Source organism: Crocodylus siamensis, chromosome 1, assembly GCF_052110815.1.
Source record: "Crocodylus siamensis isolate JL-2025a chromosome 1, ASM5211081v1, whole genome shotgun sequence".
Classification (NCBI taxonomy): domain Eukaryota; kingdom Metazoa; phylum Chordata; order Crocodylia; family Crocodylidae; genus Crocodylus; species Crocodylus siamensis.
The window spans coordinates 103,796,480-103,816,316 of NC_143395.1; the positions used below are offsets into that span (position 1 = coordinate 103,796,480).

Below are 19,837 nucleotides of genomic sequence, written 5' to 3' on the forward strand. Positions count from 1 at the left end.
TAACAGGAGGCACAACTGTGGGATTGTCCATTAGATCCCATCACACCTTACAGCTGATGCAGGGGGAGCTTGATCCTGGGTTCCCCCTACACTGGCAAAAAGCAAGCTCCTGTGGCTGGGACGCCTACAGTTGAGGAGCTCCCAGGTATGGGGGAACCCCATGATCCCTAGGGCTCATGGGTAAATTAAACCCTGGTGCAATCCCAAGGACCAAGAGGTTTACAGCTAACTTGATTCATAGGGCTCAGGGGTTGCATGCATCCTTGCGGATCATGGCTGCCTTGATCCCTAGGGCCTGGGGGATTTACACTGGACATAGTGGACCCCACAGCTTGGAATCCCATCACTTGATGGGGCTCCTAGCTGCAGCGGAGACCCTGCTACACATGCAAATTAAAGCTTGATAGCAACCAACTATAAAGTCACTACACATTTTTCAGGTCTAACTTTATAACTGGTTGGCTTTTTATCATGGTCGGTAGCTAATTTGCACATGTAGCCAGGTCTTAAGGTTAATACCTGTAACATGTAGAGGGAGTCAGTGTCCTTATTTGCAGTCCTTTAATTTTAACCAGAAGTTTATTCTACAGTGTTATTTTCTCAACCATGACAGAGGATCAGAGAAATTGGCTGCTATATCTGAGGAAGCACCTGAAAACCCCATTAAGTTATTAATAGGAGTAAAACTAGTCTTACATAGCTGTGGTTTGAGAATAAAGAAGTTTAAATTTTAAAACAATTAAACCACAAGTCTTCAGTATTTCCAGTCTCATTCATTAGTGAAATTACAGCAACAGTCATGTTCTAAGAAGATTTGTCCAAGAGAAAAGTCTGCTTATTTCTGTAACTTGTCATCAAATTTTATCTTGGAAATTGTTACTTTTCTGTAGAGTACAAAAATGCTAAGGTATAGGAGCAAAAGTCCAAAACGACCATTCTAAGACTAAACATAATTCAGTCTCTGAGTTATGCTGGATAATATGGAATTTTGGTAAAAGGCTATGGAACACATGGATAGATCACTCCTCTTCCCCCTGCTACTTCTGGGTTGCCCAATTTCCAGTGTGATGGTCATCAAAAAGGTACAATTTATCTGAAATTAGTCTAGTTTCTAATGAGTAGGAGCACATATCACAAAAAAAAAAAATCATCATGAATCAGTGTGCTTGTTGATAGCTTGTCTCTATCAAAATTAGGAAGTGAAAGAACCCACATTTAATTTTAACTGAGAAGACTTCAGGAGACGGAACATAAAAACTGCTCAAGTACATCACAGAATTTCAGGGCCTATGTATTTTAATACCATTAAACTGACCTCCATCTCTTTTTTGAATTAACAGAAGGTTAAAGTGTTCTTCATACTTTGATTAGATTAATTATAACTTTTTCTTCTCCCTAGTTAATGTTTATAGAGTCCTTTCAGCAAGGAAGAACTTGTTATGCAATTGTTACATTTGTTAACAGTCTGGTGTATACCACAAGCAAGTTAAAAAGATGCCACTAATTTTAGCTGTTTGTGCTTAGGTGTGTGTAACAAAGTAGCTACAAAGTTATCAGGAAGAGATTTTCATCAAGTTCATAATGTTCTTCCAAGTAAATGAGAGGAAAAACTCTGCAAATTAAACTACAAATAATAAAAACAAACACGCACTTAAAAAACCTTAAGTCATAAAAGCTTTTTACTTAGGAGGAAATAAACCCAGCAGATAATTTGTTTTCTTGGCACAGGACATGCAGACTGAATTTTCTTAGAAAATGTTAAGAGCCGTGAACCAAAAAATGACAAAGTTATAGAGTATCTGAGAGAGGGACTAACATATGGGGACGAACCAGGGAAGGCAACTAGGTTACAGAGAATACAATGTTAGCCAACTAATGCTACAACGGAGTTCAGTGCTGAAGAAATACTACTATTTGCTTCCTGTGCTATCCTAAAGAAATTGCTTAGGCCCAGGTCCTTACAGGTATTCAGGTCCCATTCATTTCAACAAACCTTTGCATCTGGATTCACACTGTATAGCCTTTTGATTGAGCCAAAAGGCAGAACAATGCAGCCAGGGACAGCAGTGACTTTAGGCTGCCTCTGGCACGACTGCACAGCTGCAGTATTTTTTTATTCCTACCCTACACACTCTCCATGTCCTAGTTACACTACTGGACTGAGCAATATTGTTCACATACTGAATTCACCTGAATACAAGTCCTCCTGCCCCTTCCCTAATTGAGACAGAGAAACAAGTCCCTCATCTTAGAATCACATACAAGGAAATCTTACTAAATACTGTGTCTACCATTAAACTGCTGCCAGAAGTAGCATGTGCTTAGCAATACAAACCAACTATGAAGTTGATTAAATGCAGCCAACACTAAGCATGACTATAAAAGAAATGGGCCATAGCAGGCAAATGTGCTGATGGGAACTACAAGGATAACTTAGTGCAGTCCATCTGAAAAAGGCATGTGGTAATGTCCGTTCAGTGCAGTCCTCCTTGCTGTTGACTCTTTTTCCAAGTCATGGTGAGCTGCTACCTTGCATACATTTTGTCCTCCTCTTCACTCTCACAGCTGAAACGTACCTTTCTATCCCTTTTCCAATAACTCCTGTTTCTTCACCAGCCTTAAATACCTGGCAAGCATCATGAAATGGGGCATCAAACAGTTCATCAAGTTTGGGGACAATTCACCCTCTGTCACCCCCTCTCTCAGCTGGGCACATACAACTGGTGTAGCCCCACCCACCATGAGGTAAAGCCAGATCAGGTTGCCCTGTGCCTCATTCGCATATAAATTTTTGGAGGACCTCAGGACTTGTGACAAGAACACCTGGTTCCAATCTTAAGTGGCAGCCAATTAGCAAATTAGATCCTTTGTGGGGGAGTGTATCTGGAGTACACACACATACTGATAAGTACTGAGCTGTAGAGTCACCAGGGTTTGAAATGCTGTTGACTCCCGGGGCGGGGGGGTTGGTGCTAGCCCAAAGAACTATGTGATAAATCATGAGACTTTGGCTTTGGACTAATATTGTATATATAAGTAGACACAAAAGTGCTGTTCAAAAGTGTGTTTATGGAATACTTGTGCTAAAACCTCATCAGTTTCAAAAAAAGGTAATGTATCAATTCTGGATGAATTGTCTAGCTAATATATGTGAAGTTGCTATAGCCATGTTTAATTTCAAGGCTGTTTCAAATTTGCCCCTCACTTACTGCTCTCCCTGGGCACATGCATCTGACAGCAAGGAAAGAGGGAAAGGACTGCTAGCAGAAAAAGCAGGGGAGAACTACAAAGCAAAGGGGCCACCTAACCCCCTCCAGATTTATTTTCCCTGCTGTAGCAGTGAGGGGGACAAATTCAAAGCAAACCTCCTATACTTAGATTCTATATCTGGAAAATTAGAATGCATTTATAAAGTTTTCCATACATAGAATCTAATTATTTGGGTTTGTCTTATTATCAGTGTCATCTTCTATTTGAGTAAGTGTGGTAAATACACATTATTTACTCCCAAGTTCACATTTCAAAAGGATTGCCTTTGTCCAGAGCAGCATTTTAAATTGTTGGTTTTTAAAATAAGGACTTCTCTCACCAAGTACATCTACAAACTCTCATTCCTCTCTCACCAAGTACATTTACAAACTCTGCTGTTTAGAAGAGTGATTTTTCTCTAAGACAAGAGCCAGTTACGACTCCAACTTCCAGTTTCAGGTAGACACTCACTTCCCACTTGTCCCTCTGAAAGGTCTCCCATAAGTTCTTATCCTATGCGAGGAGCTTCAAACTCACTTCATGCTTCAGGCCAAATCCAGACCACAGGACTCTTTGTGGGCTAGCTCCAGCCTTCAACCCAGGGTGGCTCCAGCCCAGGACATGCAGTGTTGGGGGAGAAAGTAGGGCAAGCACATAGGCCAAGCAGCTGCTTGAGCACATGGGCCATGGTGTCAAGTCAAGAAGCTGTAGGACAATTGGATCTGTACTAGCCCTTGCTTACTCTCCTGCTACCAACTGCCATATCCACTAGAGCCCAAAGGCCCCAGGTTCTGCAACAGGCCCCACCTTCTGGCCCCACCCCCAAATTCTGGTAACCTGCCTGTAGCCTCACATCCCTATGATGTCCCTGCCCTATATCACGTGACTTTCATAAGATACAGTCAATTTCTCCAAAGAAGATGGTTTCTCAAAAGTTTTTTTTTTCCTTTTGCTATTCAAATGTGTTTCTTTTGAAAGGAACTTAAGCTGTCTGTCAGAGTTCAATACAAAGTTTGAAAACAGTAAAAGCTTTTTAATATTGCACAGGAAAATACTTCAAAAGAACAAAGATGGATATGCTCATCTTAACACCGAATTTCTTTCATTTACTAAATTAATATAATACCAAATTTGGGATCATCTCTTAGGTCTCCAAGAGGAACTAAAACAAATGCAAGTCCCAATTTCCTAAAGTTTGAGGGGAAAAAAATCGAACTGGACAGTCTTCTTGACTAGCCACAGGCATATAAGTATATTAAATTATTTGAATATATATGAACATGTAATAATGCAACTTACAGCATTGTGTGATCTTCTGGATGTTAGAAGTTATACGTTGGGTTAACTGAGCTGGATCCCCAAAACCTGTGCTGTACGACATGGCTGGAGTGATTGTCCACTAAATTCATCCAAACTGTGAAAGGGCCAATCAGACTACTTCAAGTAAAAGCACCTTAAAAAAAAGAAATTATACATATAGTTATGCACTGGCAATTCTGAATCATAATAAATTTTATCAGCTTAAAGTGTGCAGGCAGAATAATATATAACTCTAGTTACTATGAAAAAGAATTCTAAACAGCTAGTTTGGACCTCTACCAAACCAGTCTGTTTGGAAAAAGGGAATTGCAATAAATAAAGAAATAAACAAACAAACAAACAAAGAAAACCTTTTCTTCATAAGAACCTATTTCAATAATAAAACTCAGCTAACGAATGTCTCTGAGATATGCCTAAGATTTTGCACGCCTCACTATCAAGTACCTGTATCAGAGAGAGCTTTCTGAGAACACTGTTACACCAAATCTTGCAAGTGTTGAAAGAATAAATGTATTTTTAAATAATTTGCGGTTTGATTTTCTTATTAAAAAAACCACGCTTCTATTCCTTGTAAAAACTTAAATAACATTTACTATGGTCTTGAGAGAGTTTTTTTCTAACAAATAACATAACTTATCATCCTTTCAGTGTTGTTTTTTAACCTTCCTTTTCAATATAGCCTAATGGTATATTACTTAGTTTTCACACCAGTGTAAACAATACACCCTTGTGTCTCTATAAACCATTTTTATGTTGATTTAATCTTATCTAGAACTTGGTTGCCTTGCAATGCTCTGAAGGGTCACTTTACCCCAAGACAATGGGTGTGTGTTTCTCAATACAAATAAGTTTGTGCACAACCCAGAGCAATTACCAGAGATTTTAATTCAGTTTACAATTTCTGTATCTTATGAAAAAACCCCAACAGCATAAACATACCTAAAACTTCCTGCAAGTGTAAACTGACTCCCAACTTGTAACAAATGCTTGTCTTAACTGGATAATTAAATAAAATTCTAAGCTGGGTACAGCCCTTAACTCAGAGGTGAACAAAATATGGCCCATGGGCCAGATCCATCCCACAGGTGGGCACATCCCCCAGTGAATGCATCTGCCCACAGGTGGTTGGCAGCTGTCTCCAGCGGCTGTGTGCTGCCAGACAGGCGGGGCTGCTTCTGGCATGCTGGACGCACAAGTGTGCCCTCTCTCTCTCTGGGCCAGGGTTGCCACCAGCAAGGAAGCAGAAGCATGAACCCACTCGCAACTGTAACACACATTCCCTGCCTTGCACAACACCCCACATCTGGACCTGGCAGCTGCTGGCCACATCCACAGCTGAGTTCTATTTGGACGCTATTTGCAGAAAGTATTTTTAAGTCACTGCTAGGAGGTAGCTCTGTTATAGAAAACAAAAACCAGCACGTACAAACACGCAAAAATAAGACAACAAAAAGATGTGCGTACTAGAATCCAGAGGAACTCCCACCAAAATAAATAAATAAATAAATAAACAGTAAAATCTCTCAAGACATGGGCGAGTAGAGCACTACAGTGGATGCAGTCTTATTGACTATGGATGCTGTTACACCAGGAGCAGACAAAGTCCAGTCCACGGGCCGGATCTGACCGGCAATCAACTCCATTTCCCAGCAGCCCCTCCCCACATGGCTGGGGCTGGTTTCCCTGGAGACCCTAGCAGCAGCTGCATTTGCAGGCAGCAGCAGTGCCAGCCTCTTCCTGGTGGGAACACTGAAGAGGGGGCCTGTGCTGCAGGCAGAATGGGGCAGGCTCCGCTGCCACCACCTGTGCGGGGCAGGCAGCAGTGGTGGTGGCGCAGGTACAGGGAACTCTGGGGGTGATTATAGTCCCCCCAAACCTCCCCTTAGTGCTGCCTCTGCTGGGATCTTGCGGAGGTGACAACGTAGTCCAGACCTGGGGTAAAGGTGCGATCTGCTGCCTGCATGCTCCAGCCACAAATGTACAGGCAACAGATTGAGGCTCTGCCCCAGCTTCTGACCATGCTATCACCACTGCAAGGAACCAGGGCAGATCCACGATCCGCTGCCTGCACATCCCTGCCGAGAGCGTGCAGGCTGCAGATCGCAGCTCTGCCCCAGCTCCGGACCACACTGTCACAGCTGCAAGATCCCAGCCTGGCTACAGAGCAGCTCTGTGCCCTGTTGCATGTCCTGACATGGAAGCCCCAGCCCTCCACCATCACAGGGCAGCTGCTGCTGGGGTCTCCATGGAAACCAGCCCCAGCCAGGCAAGTAGGGGCTGCTGGGAAATGGAGTCTGGCTGCTGGCTGGATCTGCCATTTTGCCCATCCCTATGTTACACCATTTTGGCTCAGGTACAGTTTCTCAGTGGGAACACTGCATCCATACTTGATCAATCCTGGCTAATGCTGCAGTGAAAACATATCCTTAAGTGCTTGCACAACTCCTGATTTGAGCCCATTAGCCAGTGTTTTTCAACCTTTTTTAGACTCAAGGTGCCCCTTGTTAGACTCAACACCTCTCTCCATAACTTTTGTGAACTGAATGGCACCCCATTTTGAGACCTAGTGTTTATCTCCTTGCAATAGGGCCAGCTAGTGGAGGCAGACAAGCAGCAAAGCAGTGAGAGTCTGAGCTTGCCTTTATCTGCTTAACTCCTCACACCTGGGGCCTGAGCTTGCTCTTTCCTGCTCATCTCCTCATGCCCCCTCCTATCTCTTCATACTTTTTGTGGCACCCTGAATGTGATTGAGAATTACTGTCTTCAGTATTACTGAAAAGAAGTGCATGCATGCTGCAGAGAAGCAGAGGGGTCTCATGGTGCCCTGGCTTGTCAATCAGGAGACCTGAGTTGTACTCTTTGTTCTACCAATGACCTGTTGTATGAGCCTATACAGGGCACTTCACTTAGCACCTTTGTTTCTCTTTCCATCGTTTTCTGTCTCATTTCTGGATTCCAAGTGCTTTAGACACTATACAGAAACTAGCAATAGCATAACTAGCATAAGAGAGCAGCAGGGTAGAGACACCACATGGAAGCAGCCAGGAAATTTCTGGTTTCCAGGGCAGATAACCCCCCATTCCTGCTCTCCAGTGATTAGTACCCCTCATTATCCAGGAGTTTTGCCTCTGGAAAGTTGCACAACATGGCTCCAATCTGTTAGAACTATAAGCACTACCATAAAATGAACCCCCCAAAAAGCGAAATAACCATACAAAAAAGTATACCGAGTAATGTATAAACATTCACATAATATTACAAAGTATTTCAATTCTAAGAATTTAACTAAAAAAAAAAAGCACACCACGATCTATAACCTCCGAAGAAGCTGCCTGAAGAAGAGGTGGAGGGAAAGGAGTATAACTAAAATGGCTGAATTCTCAAAACTGTGAATGCTTTTACTTTTTTTAGAAGTTATGATTTTTAAAGAAAGCTAGGATCAGCTGTAGCTTAATTAAAAACAAAAAATCCCACAGAACTAGTGAAAAAAAATACCAAAACCAATTTTCTCTAGTTCTGCTTTTTTCTTAAACTAATTCCTTTTTAAACGCTGTATGTACTATATGGCTGCCTCGAATGTATTTGACAAGCACCTTACAGTCCAGAAAGCACAGCTCAAAGTGTTTTTTCCCCCCAAATGTTTTTCTTCATTTATTTTAAGCTTTAAGTGGCCTTTTCTTAAGAAATTCAGTGCCTTTACTCCTATAAACTGTTTATGTCATGATCTTGATGTACAGTCATGGTGTGGTACAGTTTTGTGCCCTTAAATTTTATAAGATACCCACTTAGACAATGACACAGACCACATAATTGAGGGGACTCAGATTATAACTCAAACATCTACAAGGTAGTTTTTAGCTTGCTTAGCCCATGTTTTGTTTACACACCTCTCACTATTTCATTGTTAGGCTTTTATCAGTCTGAAAGATGACTCTATAGCCCCAGGTATTGTGCGTTTATCTAAGAGATTTTTTTTCAAAATACCTCCAACACACTGAGGAGGGAAAATTTGAGACACCTGAAAAGTTAAGGAGGACTAATCCCAGATGTTCCCATACTCAGATAGATTACATATTTTCTAATGTAAAGAAAGCAGAAAATTAAGCAATATTACACTTAAATAGTATGTAAACACAACTCCTTTATACAGCAATATTACACAAATTAGTACAGCTGATCAAAAGTAATAAATTAATATGTTTTAAAGTTTCCCTCACCAGTGGTATTTGCCTCTAATACCCTGAACAAACAAATCACAAGAGAATTATGAGCAGATACTGTATACTGAAGTACTACATAAGACGGATCTTCTTCAACCATAACATTATAGTATGGCATAGCTCAGACTCTAGGATTTGTTTCAACTTCGGGGTAACCAGTGACAACTAACTTTTTAAACATTTCCAGACTTGAAAACAAAGACTCTGTGTTGGCATACCCAAACTTCTCATTTTAAAGCGTCAATCTAAAACCTTGGACCTTCCTCATGAGAAGTTTCACTATTAAACATGATCCATGTTTTTGCAATTTACTTTTAAGAACAAACTGAATATAAACAGCCTAGAAAGCAGTGTCTGGGAAGAGTAAACTACTATTTAAATTTCTGAGAATACATTTTAAATCCAGCTGAAGCACTAACATCATGCTTTTTCTGATGCAGATGATACACTGTCACACACCTGACTAGTCACAGCTCACAAAATTCTTGATAGAAGGCAAAATCTTCTAGCAAATATTCTGCCCTTCACAAGACTGGGTGAATGGCTCAGTAACAACTGCAGAAACATGCAAGTAAAAGTTACTTACACTAGTGCAGGTAAAAAAGGAAAGATTTTTCTTTTGGTATCTGAAATGAAAGTGCAACCAAAGAAGCTAGCATAGTAGGAATAAGTAGATATGGTTCTCACTACTGCAATATTGTGAAGCACTGTGACAATTTAGAGCAGTGGTTTTCAACCTTTTTAGACTTGAGGCACCCCATGGAAAACACCAGCTTTTAGTTTGAACTTTTTTTCCTGTAGTGAAAAAATAGAGCAATTTGCCTGTTGCAAAGAACTCAGAAAGGCTAAAATAGATCAGAATGTTCTTAATACTCTGAATTCCTATTTGAAATCCCTGGGTTTATCTTGTGGATCATGTTTACACCTCTAACAGTGTTAACAATGCATAGCACTCTGCATCACCACTGAAAGGATCTAAGGAACCTCAAGCTGTCCCATCACTGGTTCAGAAGACCCAAAGAACAGTATTTCCTATATTGAGATATCATCTTTTTCTCATGTTATATTCAACATCTCCAAGAATTACTAAAGAAAACAACCAAAACACTTTAAGTCCTTAACAGAATGAAAGCTTATCCATTATATTGTATTTCCAGTAAACTACAAGAGAAAAGTCCTGAAAATAATTGAGGCTGCTGCACTACAATTTGATACAGGAAAAATACAAACTATAAACTCAGCTATGATTCCTATAGCTTATAGCTGATAAACAAGGATAAGAACCTATCTAGCACAAGCCAAAAGATACAGTTGTAGAGTCACCATCTGAAAATGCCTTCCCATTCAAATGCCTTCCCATGCTCTTTCCCTACGTATTAATTTGAAATTGCTTAAAATCACTAGAACATATGGTTTGGCATCCTGACGCTTAAAATTCTCACTGACTTCACTATAAATTTTTTATAATGCCAGGAATTCACCCAGTAAGAAAGAGGTGAGAAAGGTAAACATGCACGAAGCTGAATTCACGTTTCTTAACACACAGAGTTATGATGATCTTTTATCTCCAAAGCAAATGTTCTTTCATTTTCACAATATCTAATTCCTCTAAGTCCCCAAAACATACCTTAACTACTGCTACAGCAAAATGAGAAGAAATGAATATGTATTGAGCCTTTGTAAAAAATATTAGTAAGCTAACAGGGATGTGGCATTCTTTGACATGGTAAGGTTGCAGGAGAGTTAACTGTGTTCAGACTAGAACATGAAAATTTTTTACATACTTCCTCATTTCTCTGCAAGCAAGTTTCACAGTCTGGATTCAGCGGTTAAAAATACACCTTCCTCCTTTGCCTGGAAGCTTCATCCCTGGGAACAGACAGCTCCCACAGAGTACACTCACTTGCCAGCCTGTGTAATGGATGCTGACAAGAATCAAAGAGGATCATTTGATCAAAAGGGGTTAGAAATGTTAAGGCCTTGATTACACCTATTTTAATTTTCAACGTATTTATGGACTTTAGAACCAGAAGAGACTATGTGCTCATCAGTGCCTGACTCCCTGTACGTTCCAGGCAACACAATTTTACTCCCGTACCTCTGCACTGAGTCCAATAATTTCTGTTTGACCAAATGTGCCTTTCAGAAAGGCATCAACAGATGGAGAGAACTCACAACTTTCCTGGGCTGTTTATACAGATAGTTAAATCACCCTCGTTGTCAAAAAAATGCTTGCCTTGTTTCTATCCTAATTTATTTGGCTTTAGCTTTTGACTGTTGGTTCTTGTGGAAGCTTCTATGCTTAGAACTACACACGCTGCCTTTTGCCTGGACTCCTCCAAGACCATTTCAGGCTGGACATAAGGAAAAACTTCTTTACTGTCTGAGCCCCCAAGGCCTGGAACAGACTGCCACTGGAGGTGGTTCAAGCACCTAGTTTGAATGCCTTCAAGACACAGTTGGATGTTTATCTTGCTGGGATCCTATGACCCCTACTGACTTCCTGCCCCCGGGGCAGGGGGCTGGACTCAAAGATCTTCCAAAAATCCCTTCCAGCCCTAATGTCTATGAAATCCATGAAATCCTTCCTTTAATTATAGGACAAGTCTCCATATTCAGTAACAAGTGGGAAGTTGTACACTTGAGCACAAAACTTTCAAACTTCCATGATTGAAAACATAGCATGAAAAGACACCTATGTGAGAAGCACAAAGTAAGTTTTAGATTTCAGTTTTTAACAATGAAAAAAACACTATCCAACAATGGAGTCTCGTGCCTACATTTTCATTTTTCTTACTCCAATATGCTTTGAGGATTTTTCTCACTTCCTGGGAACTAGCTTATGTTCAACATTATAAAAAGAACTATGTAACATGGCTCGTTGCAAATTTAATGTTGCAGCCCAGAAAAATTCGCTACTCATACTTAACTTTTAAAAACAGGAATTAATGCACTGGAATCAATAGAAATACAAAATGTTTGAATTTAACCATATGCAGGCCTTGGCAGGGTTTTGCTCCTTAAAGAGCTACAGAGAAGGCAGCAGGTCGAATCAATCCCACACTGCTTTCAATACATCCGGACATACAAAACCACTCAAAATAGCATCTCAACTACCGCCCACATTTTTAAGCAGTTAAAAATGGTAAAGAAAATTTGGCTCAAAACTGAAGCATGTTGTTACCTTAACTATGGAAAAAAAATTGGAAGATTATAATCATGGTACCTAACAGGAGTTAGGCAACAAGGCATTACTCAATTCTCTTGCAAATAGGTTCCACTACAGTCTATATAATGTTGACATGCATGCGAAAGCAATTCACCAGGGCTAGGGACAGAAGTTGCACAGAAACTGGCTTAAGTGATCAGAAATTGCTTTAAACCCATTACAGAACATACATTCGGTGCACATAAACCAGTTTCAAAATGGCCGAACCCGGCTGACACAGTAACAGACTTCACTGATTTGGGTCAAACCAGTTTATGAAACTTCTGGCCCAGACCCCTTCCTGATTCAAGTCAAATCACAGTCCCCCAGCATCCCAGCATGCTTTGCAGCCCTGAGTTGGGCTGTACCAGCTGCTCCAGACAGCAGGGCTGGCCACAGCCCTCTGCTCTCTAGGTGGAGCAGAGGCAGGGTTGCGGCCAGACACCAGCTGGTATGGCCCCTTAAGGTGAAGGGGCAGGGAGAGGGTCTATTTTCCCTTCCTGCCCTCTCCCCACAGGAGACCACAGCCAGAGTCTGCCTGGCTGGTCCAGAGCAGCCCGTTAGGATCCCCCACTCTCCACTCTAGGGGCAGGGGCAGAGGCGAGGCCAGACTCCAGCTTGTATGGCCCCGCCATCTACCAGCCATGCTTGGGGCTAAGGCTAGGGCTGGAGCAGAGCTGGGTTGGCCCATGGGTGCTGCTGAGGGAGGCCCAGAAGGGCCAGCTCAGGCTGGGCCATGGGGGCAAGGCCCTTTGCAGCCAGCTGCAGCTTGGGCTGGGGCCACAGGAGCCGCGTGCCCAGATTGCTCCCAGCATCCAGGTCAGGCCAGGCTGTCATGGAGCCACAGCTGGTGCAGCACTGTGCAGAGGGCATGGCAGCAGTGTTTGCTGCGGGCATGAGCCCCCATGGCGACTGGCTGCTGGGCTCCAAGCCTGCTGGCCCAGGCAGACATGGGCATGTCCTGCGCTGCTAGTCCAGCTGCCAAAGTGCCCACCCGCAGCTACAGTGATGTCGCTTCTCTGTGCTACTGCCCATGCACACTGGGCCAGGCTGTCATGGAGCTACAGCTGGCTGGGAAGGAGCCCGCCCCCACGGCCCAGCCCAGGCCAGCCCCACTACCACCCACCTCACCTGGGGCTGAGCACAGCTAGCTGCAGGGACTGCTGAGGGTGGGCACTGGGGGGCCAGCCCAGGCCAGGCTGTGGGGGCAGGTTCTTTCCCAACCAGCTGCTGCTACATGACAGCCTGGCCTGGTCTGGCCATGGGGAGCCAGGAGCAAACAAAACGCACAGCTCCCATGGTCCCAGCCCAGGCTGCAGCCGGTTAGGAAGGGTCCTGCCTCACTACCCAGCCCAGGCCAGCCCACCCTCAGCAGTGCCTGTGGGCCAGCCTGGCTCAACCTTGCAGTTCCAGCCAAAAGGGGCAGATGGCAGGGCTATGCCGGCTGGCTCTGGCTACACCCCCCACTGCATGAGAGCCCAGCGGGGAAGAAAGTCAGGCCAGTGAGATAGGGGAGATGGGGACTTTAATCTCCCTCCCTGCCCCACTTCACCTGAGGTGCTGCCTGGGTGAATGTCTGGCCACATTCCTCCTCTGCCCTTGAGGACAAGCCTGGCAAGGGCTGCTTCCCGCTTGCCCCTCCAGGCACAGCCTGGCTGGGGTCCCTGCAAGCCAAGATGGAGGTTTAAGTCTCTCCCCAATCACACTTACCAGCTTGCTGGGGCTTGGCCTCACCCCTACCTCCCCCCACCCCCTGGTCTGCTTCCTTCCAGCCTGCTGCCTAAGGAAAGGGAGGGCTCAGTAGCATCCCCTAGCCTCTATCCTGAGCCATGTGGCTGCCTTTCCAGAATCAAAAATGAATGTCTATTCACTTGCAAAAATCACTTCAACCTATGCCGGTCAGACTAACCTGCAAAGATCAAATCAAGTCAGGCTCGAGCATTTTGAATGTCTGTACTTAGCCAAGATGCTCCTGCATTGGATTATATGTGAATTGTGTCTATGAAGTGACAGAGGCACTAATGCCAGAATAGTGCCAACTGTTTCATTTAGTGATTACTTGCAATAGGGAATATTTTACTTCTGAAGAGGATACATACATTCTTATTAGGATGATCTTTTGAAAGAAACAATGAGAGGTTTATGTTACACACACATAAGCATTCCCTAGGACATACTCAGACACATTTTCATAACTGAGTCATAACACTTAGCAAAATGAAAAGGTAAGCATTTAATTAGATGCTAGCAGGTGTTTTTCCAGTAAGGGTGGGAAAGGGAAGTTTGGTTTTGATTAATGTCTGTCCCCTTATATCTTACACTTAGATTGCATTCTCTTTTGGGGGAAACACTGTCTTCTTTGCCCTGTTTGTAGAGCACCTAAATCAATAGGTCCTGGTCCAGAATGGGAATTCACAGGTGCTACTAGAAAACCAACAATAAACTCTCAGGGAAACTAAGGAAGAATGTTATTTATTTTCCCCTTTAAAAGCCAAAATCCAAATTTGCCTTTTAGGATCACCATTTGGACACAGAAAAACCAAGACATACAGACATTTCAGAGGTACTTAAAACCTCATGTTACCATGATGCTGAAGTGTAAGAGTACCAAATGGTATTTTTTTTCACTTCATCCAGATGAATTATTAAACACATTAAAAAATACTACACCTTGAAGGCAGGGTCCCAAAACCAGGTCCTGAAATAGTGAATAATGAGATATTCCTGCCAAAATCTAGAGCTGCTTCTTCATTGAAAGAAAAAAATTCAGTTGTCCGGTTAAAATGGCATAGTAGTTGGAGTTATTTGTCCTTTCTTACCAAATTAAACTATTAGAATACATTCTCAATATATCAAGAACATCCTATGGATTAAGATTCCCAGGTGAGCCTATTTACACAGGGTACAAAAAGAATGATCCTCACACAATTTTTTAACTTAAATACTAATTGGAAATATAAAAAAACCCTGTGTTTATTATCAGACTGGGCAACAGGCCAGTTGTTTTAACAGAAGTCTTCTCCCAAAGGAACTGTGCTTGAAGCAAGATAAAATTTTAATCAAACAGTTCTGTTAGATTACATTTGTTGATTAGATATGTCTGCAGCATAAACAAAAATAAAGCCTACCTTATTCAATGCCTCTTAGCTTGTTCTTTGTGGAAGAGGCATTTGAGTAATTCAGATTAGCACAGTCATTCATGTCTTGTAGAAAAAATAAGTTTTCAGAACAGAACTGAATAAGGAGAAATTGGCTGGAGGCTGGCAAAATGTAAAATGAGACCCCAGATTTAGAGGAAGTATGAGACTGAGAAGGAAGAATGGGAAGAGTAGGACTGCTATGCTGGCACGTAAGGAAAATTCTGAGGGTACAGGAGAAGATGTAGTTAAGAAATAAGGCAACTCAGTTTATCTTTAGCCTCAGCTGCCTAGATCACAGGTACTAAAAAATGACATTGGTGCATGCGTTAATACAGAATTTGCCACAGTTCTCACAAATCTATTCCCTTATCTCAAACAGGCTTTTTGGGAACTACTACGATAAAACACAATTAGCTATGTTCCTTCAGAGCTTCCCTTAAAGTTAAGTTTGTTTTGCTGGCATGCATTCTAAAAAAAGTCAAATATGTAAAACTTAAGTGACATTCTCCTTATACAAGGATATAGTTTTCATTATGTGTACTGGAGAGATGTAATCTGACAGGGAAGCTTTACTAAAAAGCTTAGGAATCCTGATACTAGTTTCAGTTTAAGGGACTGTTAATGCTTCTCCCCTATTTGTCTGCAGTATTTATATAAAATGCTTCCTGCCCCGATGTAAATATTTTTCTGCCTCAAGAACATATAATTAATAAATGCATTAGTCAGTAGTCATTGGCTCAATTGATATATGCAGCTCAACTTTTTAGCCTATTGTTTCTGGATTATTTTTTCCTCCAACTATTTTCCATTATTCATATAATTAATCACCCCTGCAACTAACACGACACAAAAATGTATCCATTCTGGGACTAAGTGCTCTAAGTTTCTTCTGATAAAACCTTAACTAAGAATCTAGTGTTTACATTTCACACAGAATAGACAATAGAGCCAGACATATCACTCTCACTTTTGTTTCTAGACTTGTGAACTGTCTTGTTCTCAGGCTGAGAAAGAGTAGTGTAGAAGCTTTTCAACAGCAAAGGCCCCAGTAGAACTGTACCAGGAACCTGAAAAATCCATATAATTTACATGGAAAATTAAGTTCCATTGTCATACACACAGGCACATGACTACTGCAGTTGTCCATACTGGAGTCTCTGTCCATATTTTCCTTAGAAGCAGTCCAAGACTGAAACAACTTGCTGCATATAAAGAACAAATTATGGCACAGAGATGCTGCCCATTTTCAAGGCTGATCGATTCCTCCCCCAACTACTACTGAACGCTAAAATTGTCCTAAACCACAATAAAACTTGACTTCAGATTCTTCAAAAGGAAAGTCCCTTGAATTTGGGGGCAAGAAAAAAGTCACTAAAACTATCATTTGCAGGTCATGGCATTAGAAGAGTGGTTCTCAACCTTTTTAGACTCAAAGCAACCCTGGACAGACTCAACCCTTCAGAAAATGCCAGCTTAATTTTGCTGACTACAGAAAAATGATACAGCAATTCTTTTTCCAAGAAGTCAGAAAAAACGCAACAATGCACTTCTATTTGAAAGTTCTGGGTTTATCTCGTAAATCACACCTGTAAACCTAACAGCACTGACACTGCATGGTACCCCATGGCCCCCGTGAAAGGATCGCAAGGCACCCCATGATGCTGAGAACCGCTGTTAGAAACAAAGTCAATCCAAGTAGACTTCACAACTTTTCATCGTAAACAAGACCTACCTACACTTCTGCCTCTCACACAGGACCACAGGATTGTTTTTTACATGAGGCCTCATGCTACATAAGAGCAGAGAAGGTGAGTTTAAACATGGCTGATTATTTACACGAGTAGTATATGTGTATGGGGTTTAGGGCACAAGACCCTTGAGATCCCTTCCAACTCTGGAAGCCTTCAGCTGGCCTCTGAGATTAGCATCAGGAAATGAGGCCATATGTGCATACACCTGTGCATGTGTGTATTACATAGAACGTGTATTATACAGGTATGTATTATACAGGTATGTACAAACCCACTATATATAAAGTCTACATACACTAGATATGTGTACACACGCATGTGTATACAGGCCCATACAATGTATGTACACTATATATGTGTATGCATGTGTGTATACACATCTATATAATGTATGTACGCTATATACATTTGTGTGCGCACGTGCATGTGTGTATAGGCATATACGCTATATATATACCTACACATACTATATATAATCTACAATACATACATGCACACACATATATACATGTATGCACCCACACTGCATACTTATAAAGATTGATGGCTAGATAGATATAGCGTATACACATTCTATAAGTGTGTATACACACATATATACATATACACCCCCCAACGTACGTGTGTGTGTGTGTGTGTGTGTGTGTGGTGTGACAGAGATGGATAGGTAAGTATAGAGTAGGCACATTATGTAGGTGTGTACATCCATACATATACGTATCCACATCATTTAGAGCTAGATAGATGGCATATAGACACATTATATAGGTCAGTGGTTCCCAACCTTTTTTTCCTCCTCTTTGCCCTGCTGCTGGGCCCAGCATGTGGTGGCCCGCAGAGCCCCTGGCACATGGGGCACACGGTGGCTCATCTTGTCTGTGCAGCACCACCAGCACTGCCCCGTGACCCTCGTTTGGGTCACGGCCTGGGGTTGGGAACTGCTGCTATAGGTGAACACACACATGTATACATATACGTGTGTGGGAGTGTACACACCCACACACATATATACACAGAATGTACACGTATTATACAGCCGTGAAATTTTTTTGCAAAAAAATCTCGTTGGTCTAATCAAAAAGATCACCTCTTACTACGAGTCCTGATTGCACATAGCCGTGTATACACGTACAGACACCCACACACACCCTCGCCCGGGCCTCGGCGGGTTGCTTCCCCCTTGGCGGCGGGGCCGGGCCGAGGCCGCAGGGGAGCGGAGCGGGGCGCGGCGCTGCCTCTGCCGCGGCGCCGCGGGGCCAGGACCGCGGGGGAAGGAGCCCGCCCGGCTCGGGACCGCCAGCGCGGGGGGTCTGAGCGCTGCCCCGCCCCGCCCCGCCCCGCATTGCATTGCATTGCATTGCACTACACTGCACTGCACTGCACTGCACAACACTGCACTGCACTGCACCGCCCGGCCCGACCCAGGGGGTGGCCCCTGCACGCCCCACTCCCAGCGCCTCTTACCCTCACCCCGGCGCTGCTGCTGCTGCTGCTGCTGCTGCTGCTGCTGCCGCGGCAACGTACGACCCCCGCCCGGCCAGGCCCGGCCCAGCAAGCGCCACCAGCTGCTGCTGCTGCTGCAGAGTCAGCGGGCGGGGCGGGGCGGGGCGCGGCGCGGCCGTCCTGCCCGCCCCAGCCGGCTGTGGGGCGGTGCCTGCAGCGCCCGCCCCGCCCCGCCCCGCCTGCGCCGGGGACGCTGTGCTGGGCCCGCGCCAGTCCTGGATTTTGGACGGGCAGGCGGGTGGGCAGCTGCTGAGGCGCTTGGCAGGGGAGACACCAAGCTCAATCAGGTGGTTTTCCCAGGGCAGGTGATTGTCTCTGATGTGTCCTCCATCGGAGGTCTATATTGAGCAGATTCTTTTTGGTGTTGGGTGGTGGAACTGGAGCTTGCTCCATCCACTCCATGCATTGACCTGGTATACCAGTGCTTCCAGGACCGGTGCAAAAAAAACAGGAAAAAAACCAAAAAGCATTCTGGGACAAGCTAGATGTTGGGGCTGGTGCTGCTCTGAGGGGTTGGACTCAATGCCCTCCTGAGGTCTGTTCCAGCCCTTTTCTTCTGGCGGCTCACTCCCCCTTCAAATAGAAAGGAGAGGCTTTCCCACCAGGTTGGGGCCCCAGCGCTGCCTTCTTCAGTTGCAGCGGGAACCAAAACAAGTAAGGCCTCTTTCGGAGCATGTTAAAAGCCAGTGGGCTGCTGCAGAAGCCCCTAAGGCGGCGTTCCTCAACGTGTAGGTCACGACCCAAAAGTGGGTGGACTCGAACAAACTTTAAAAAGGAGAAAAATGTGGGAAACCCGGGGTTTTCCCTTGCAGGCTGGCAGAGATGCAGCCTACAAGGGGCTGCTGCCCCCATCCCCACAATGGCTCACTCACCCACCCACACACACTGGCGGAGCGGGTCAGGAATGTAGGGCCCTGGGCCTAGACTGGCCATTACTGTTTACAAATGGGTCCTAGTACAAACATAAGGTTGAGCACCAGTGTCCTAAGGGACAGTGGGGTGGCAAAAGAAAGGCTGGGTTGCTGGCTGGAGCATCCAGAGAGTGAAAAAAAATGGAAGAGTGGTTCACCCCTGTGGCATGAAGCATTTAGGAGGGATCAGGGGCAATAAGCCACAATGTCAAGCAAGTTCCTCAGTGCTGCCTCAAAATGCTGCTGCCACTGCCAGCCGGCTGGTTCTAAACTTTGGGTGGAGCAGGGACCAAAGCAGGGTGCAAATGCGTCAGTGCACCCCCACATCTCTCCCTGTGGGCAGTCATGGTGAGGTGGCCTGTCTGCCCCTTCCATTTGGCAGTCGGGGTGGTGGGCCGGTCTAGGAATGCAAAGCAGGGAATGGATGATGTGGCACTTTATCACGTAAGACACAATGCATCTTTTCCTCCAGTTAAAAGAGTCATTAACATCACCTATGTGAGTCCCCTGATAAAGAACTGTTTGATGGGTGGCC

The 19,837-nt window shown here is 43.9% G+C and overlaps 1 protein-coding gene and 1 pseudogene across 2 annotated transcripts in view; one reads left to right on the forward strand and one right to left on the reverse strand.

The window, feature by feature from the left end:
* Positions 1 to 18,503, reverse strand: part of STX7 (syntaxin 7) — a 56,304-nt gene extending 37,801 nt beyond the window's left edge. The window contains exons 1-2 of one of the 2 annotated variants that reach the window (XM_090039266.1): positions 18,353 to 18,503; positions 4,549 to 4,702 (exon numbers count right to left, since the gene is read on the reverse strand). In XM_090039266.1, the coding sequence (XP_089895392.1) occupies positions 4,549 to 4,630 (82 nt within the window). In that variant the 5' untranslated portion in view covers positions 4,631 to 4,702; positions 18,353 to 18,503. The remainder of the gene's footprint in view (positions 1 to 4,548; positions 4,703 to 18,352) is intronic. The other variant, XM_090039276.1, reaches the window with a different exon arrangement.
* A 130-nt stretch (positions 18,504 to 18,633) lies between these two features.
* On the forward strand, positions 18,634 to 18,838 carry LOC149873128 (U2 spliceosomal RNA; annotated as a pseudogene).
* The last annotated feature ends 999 nt before the right edge of the window (positions 18,839 to 19,837 follow it).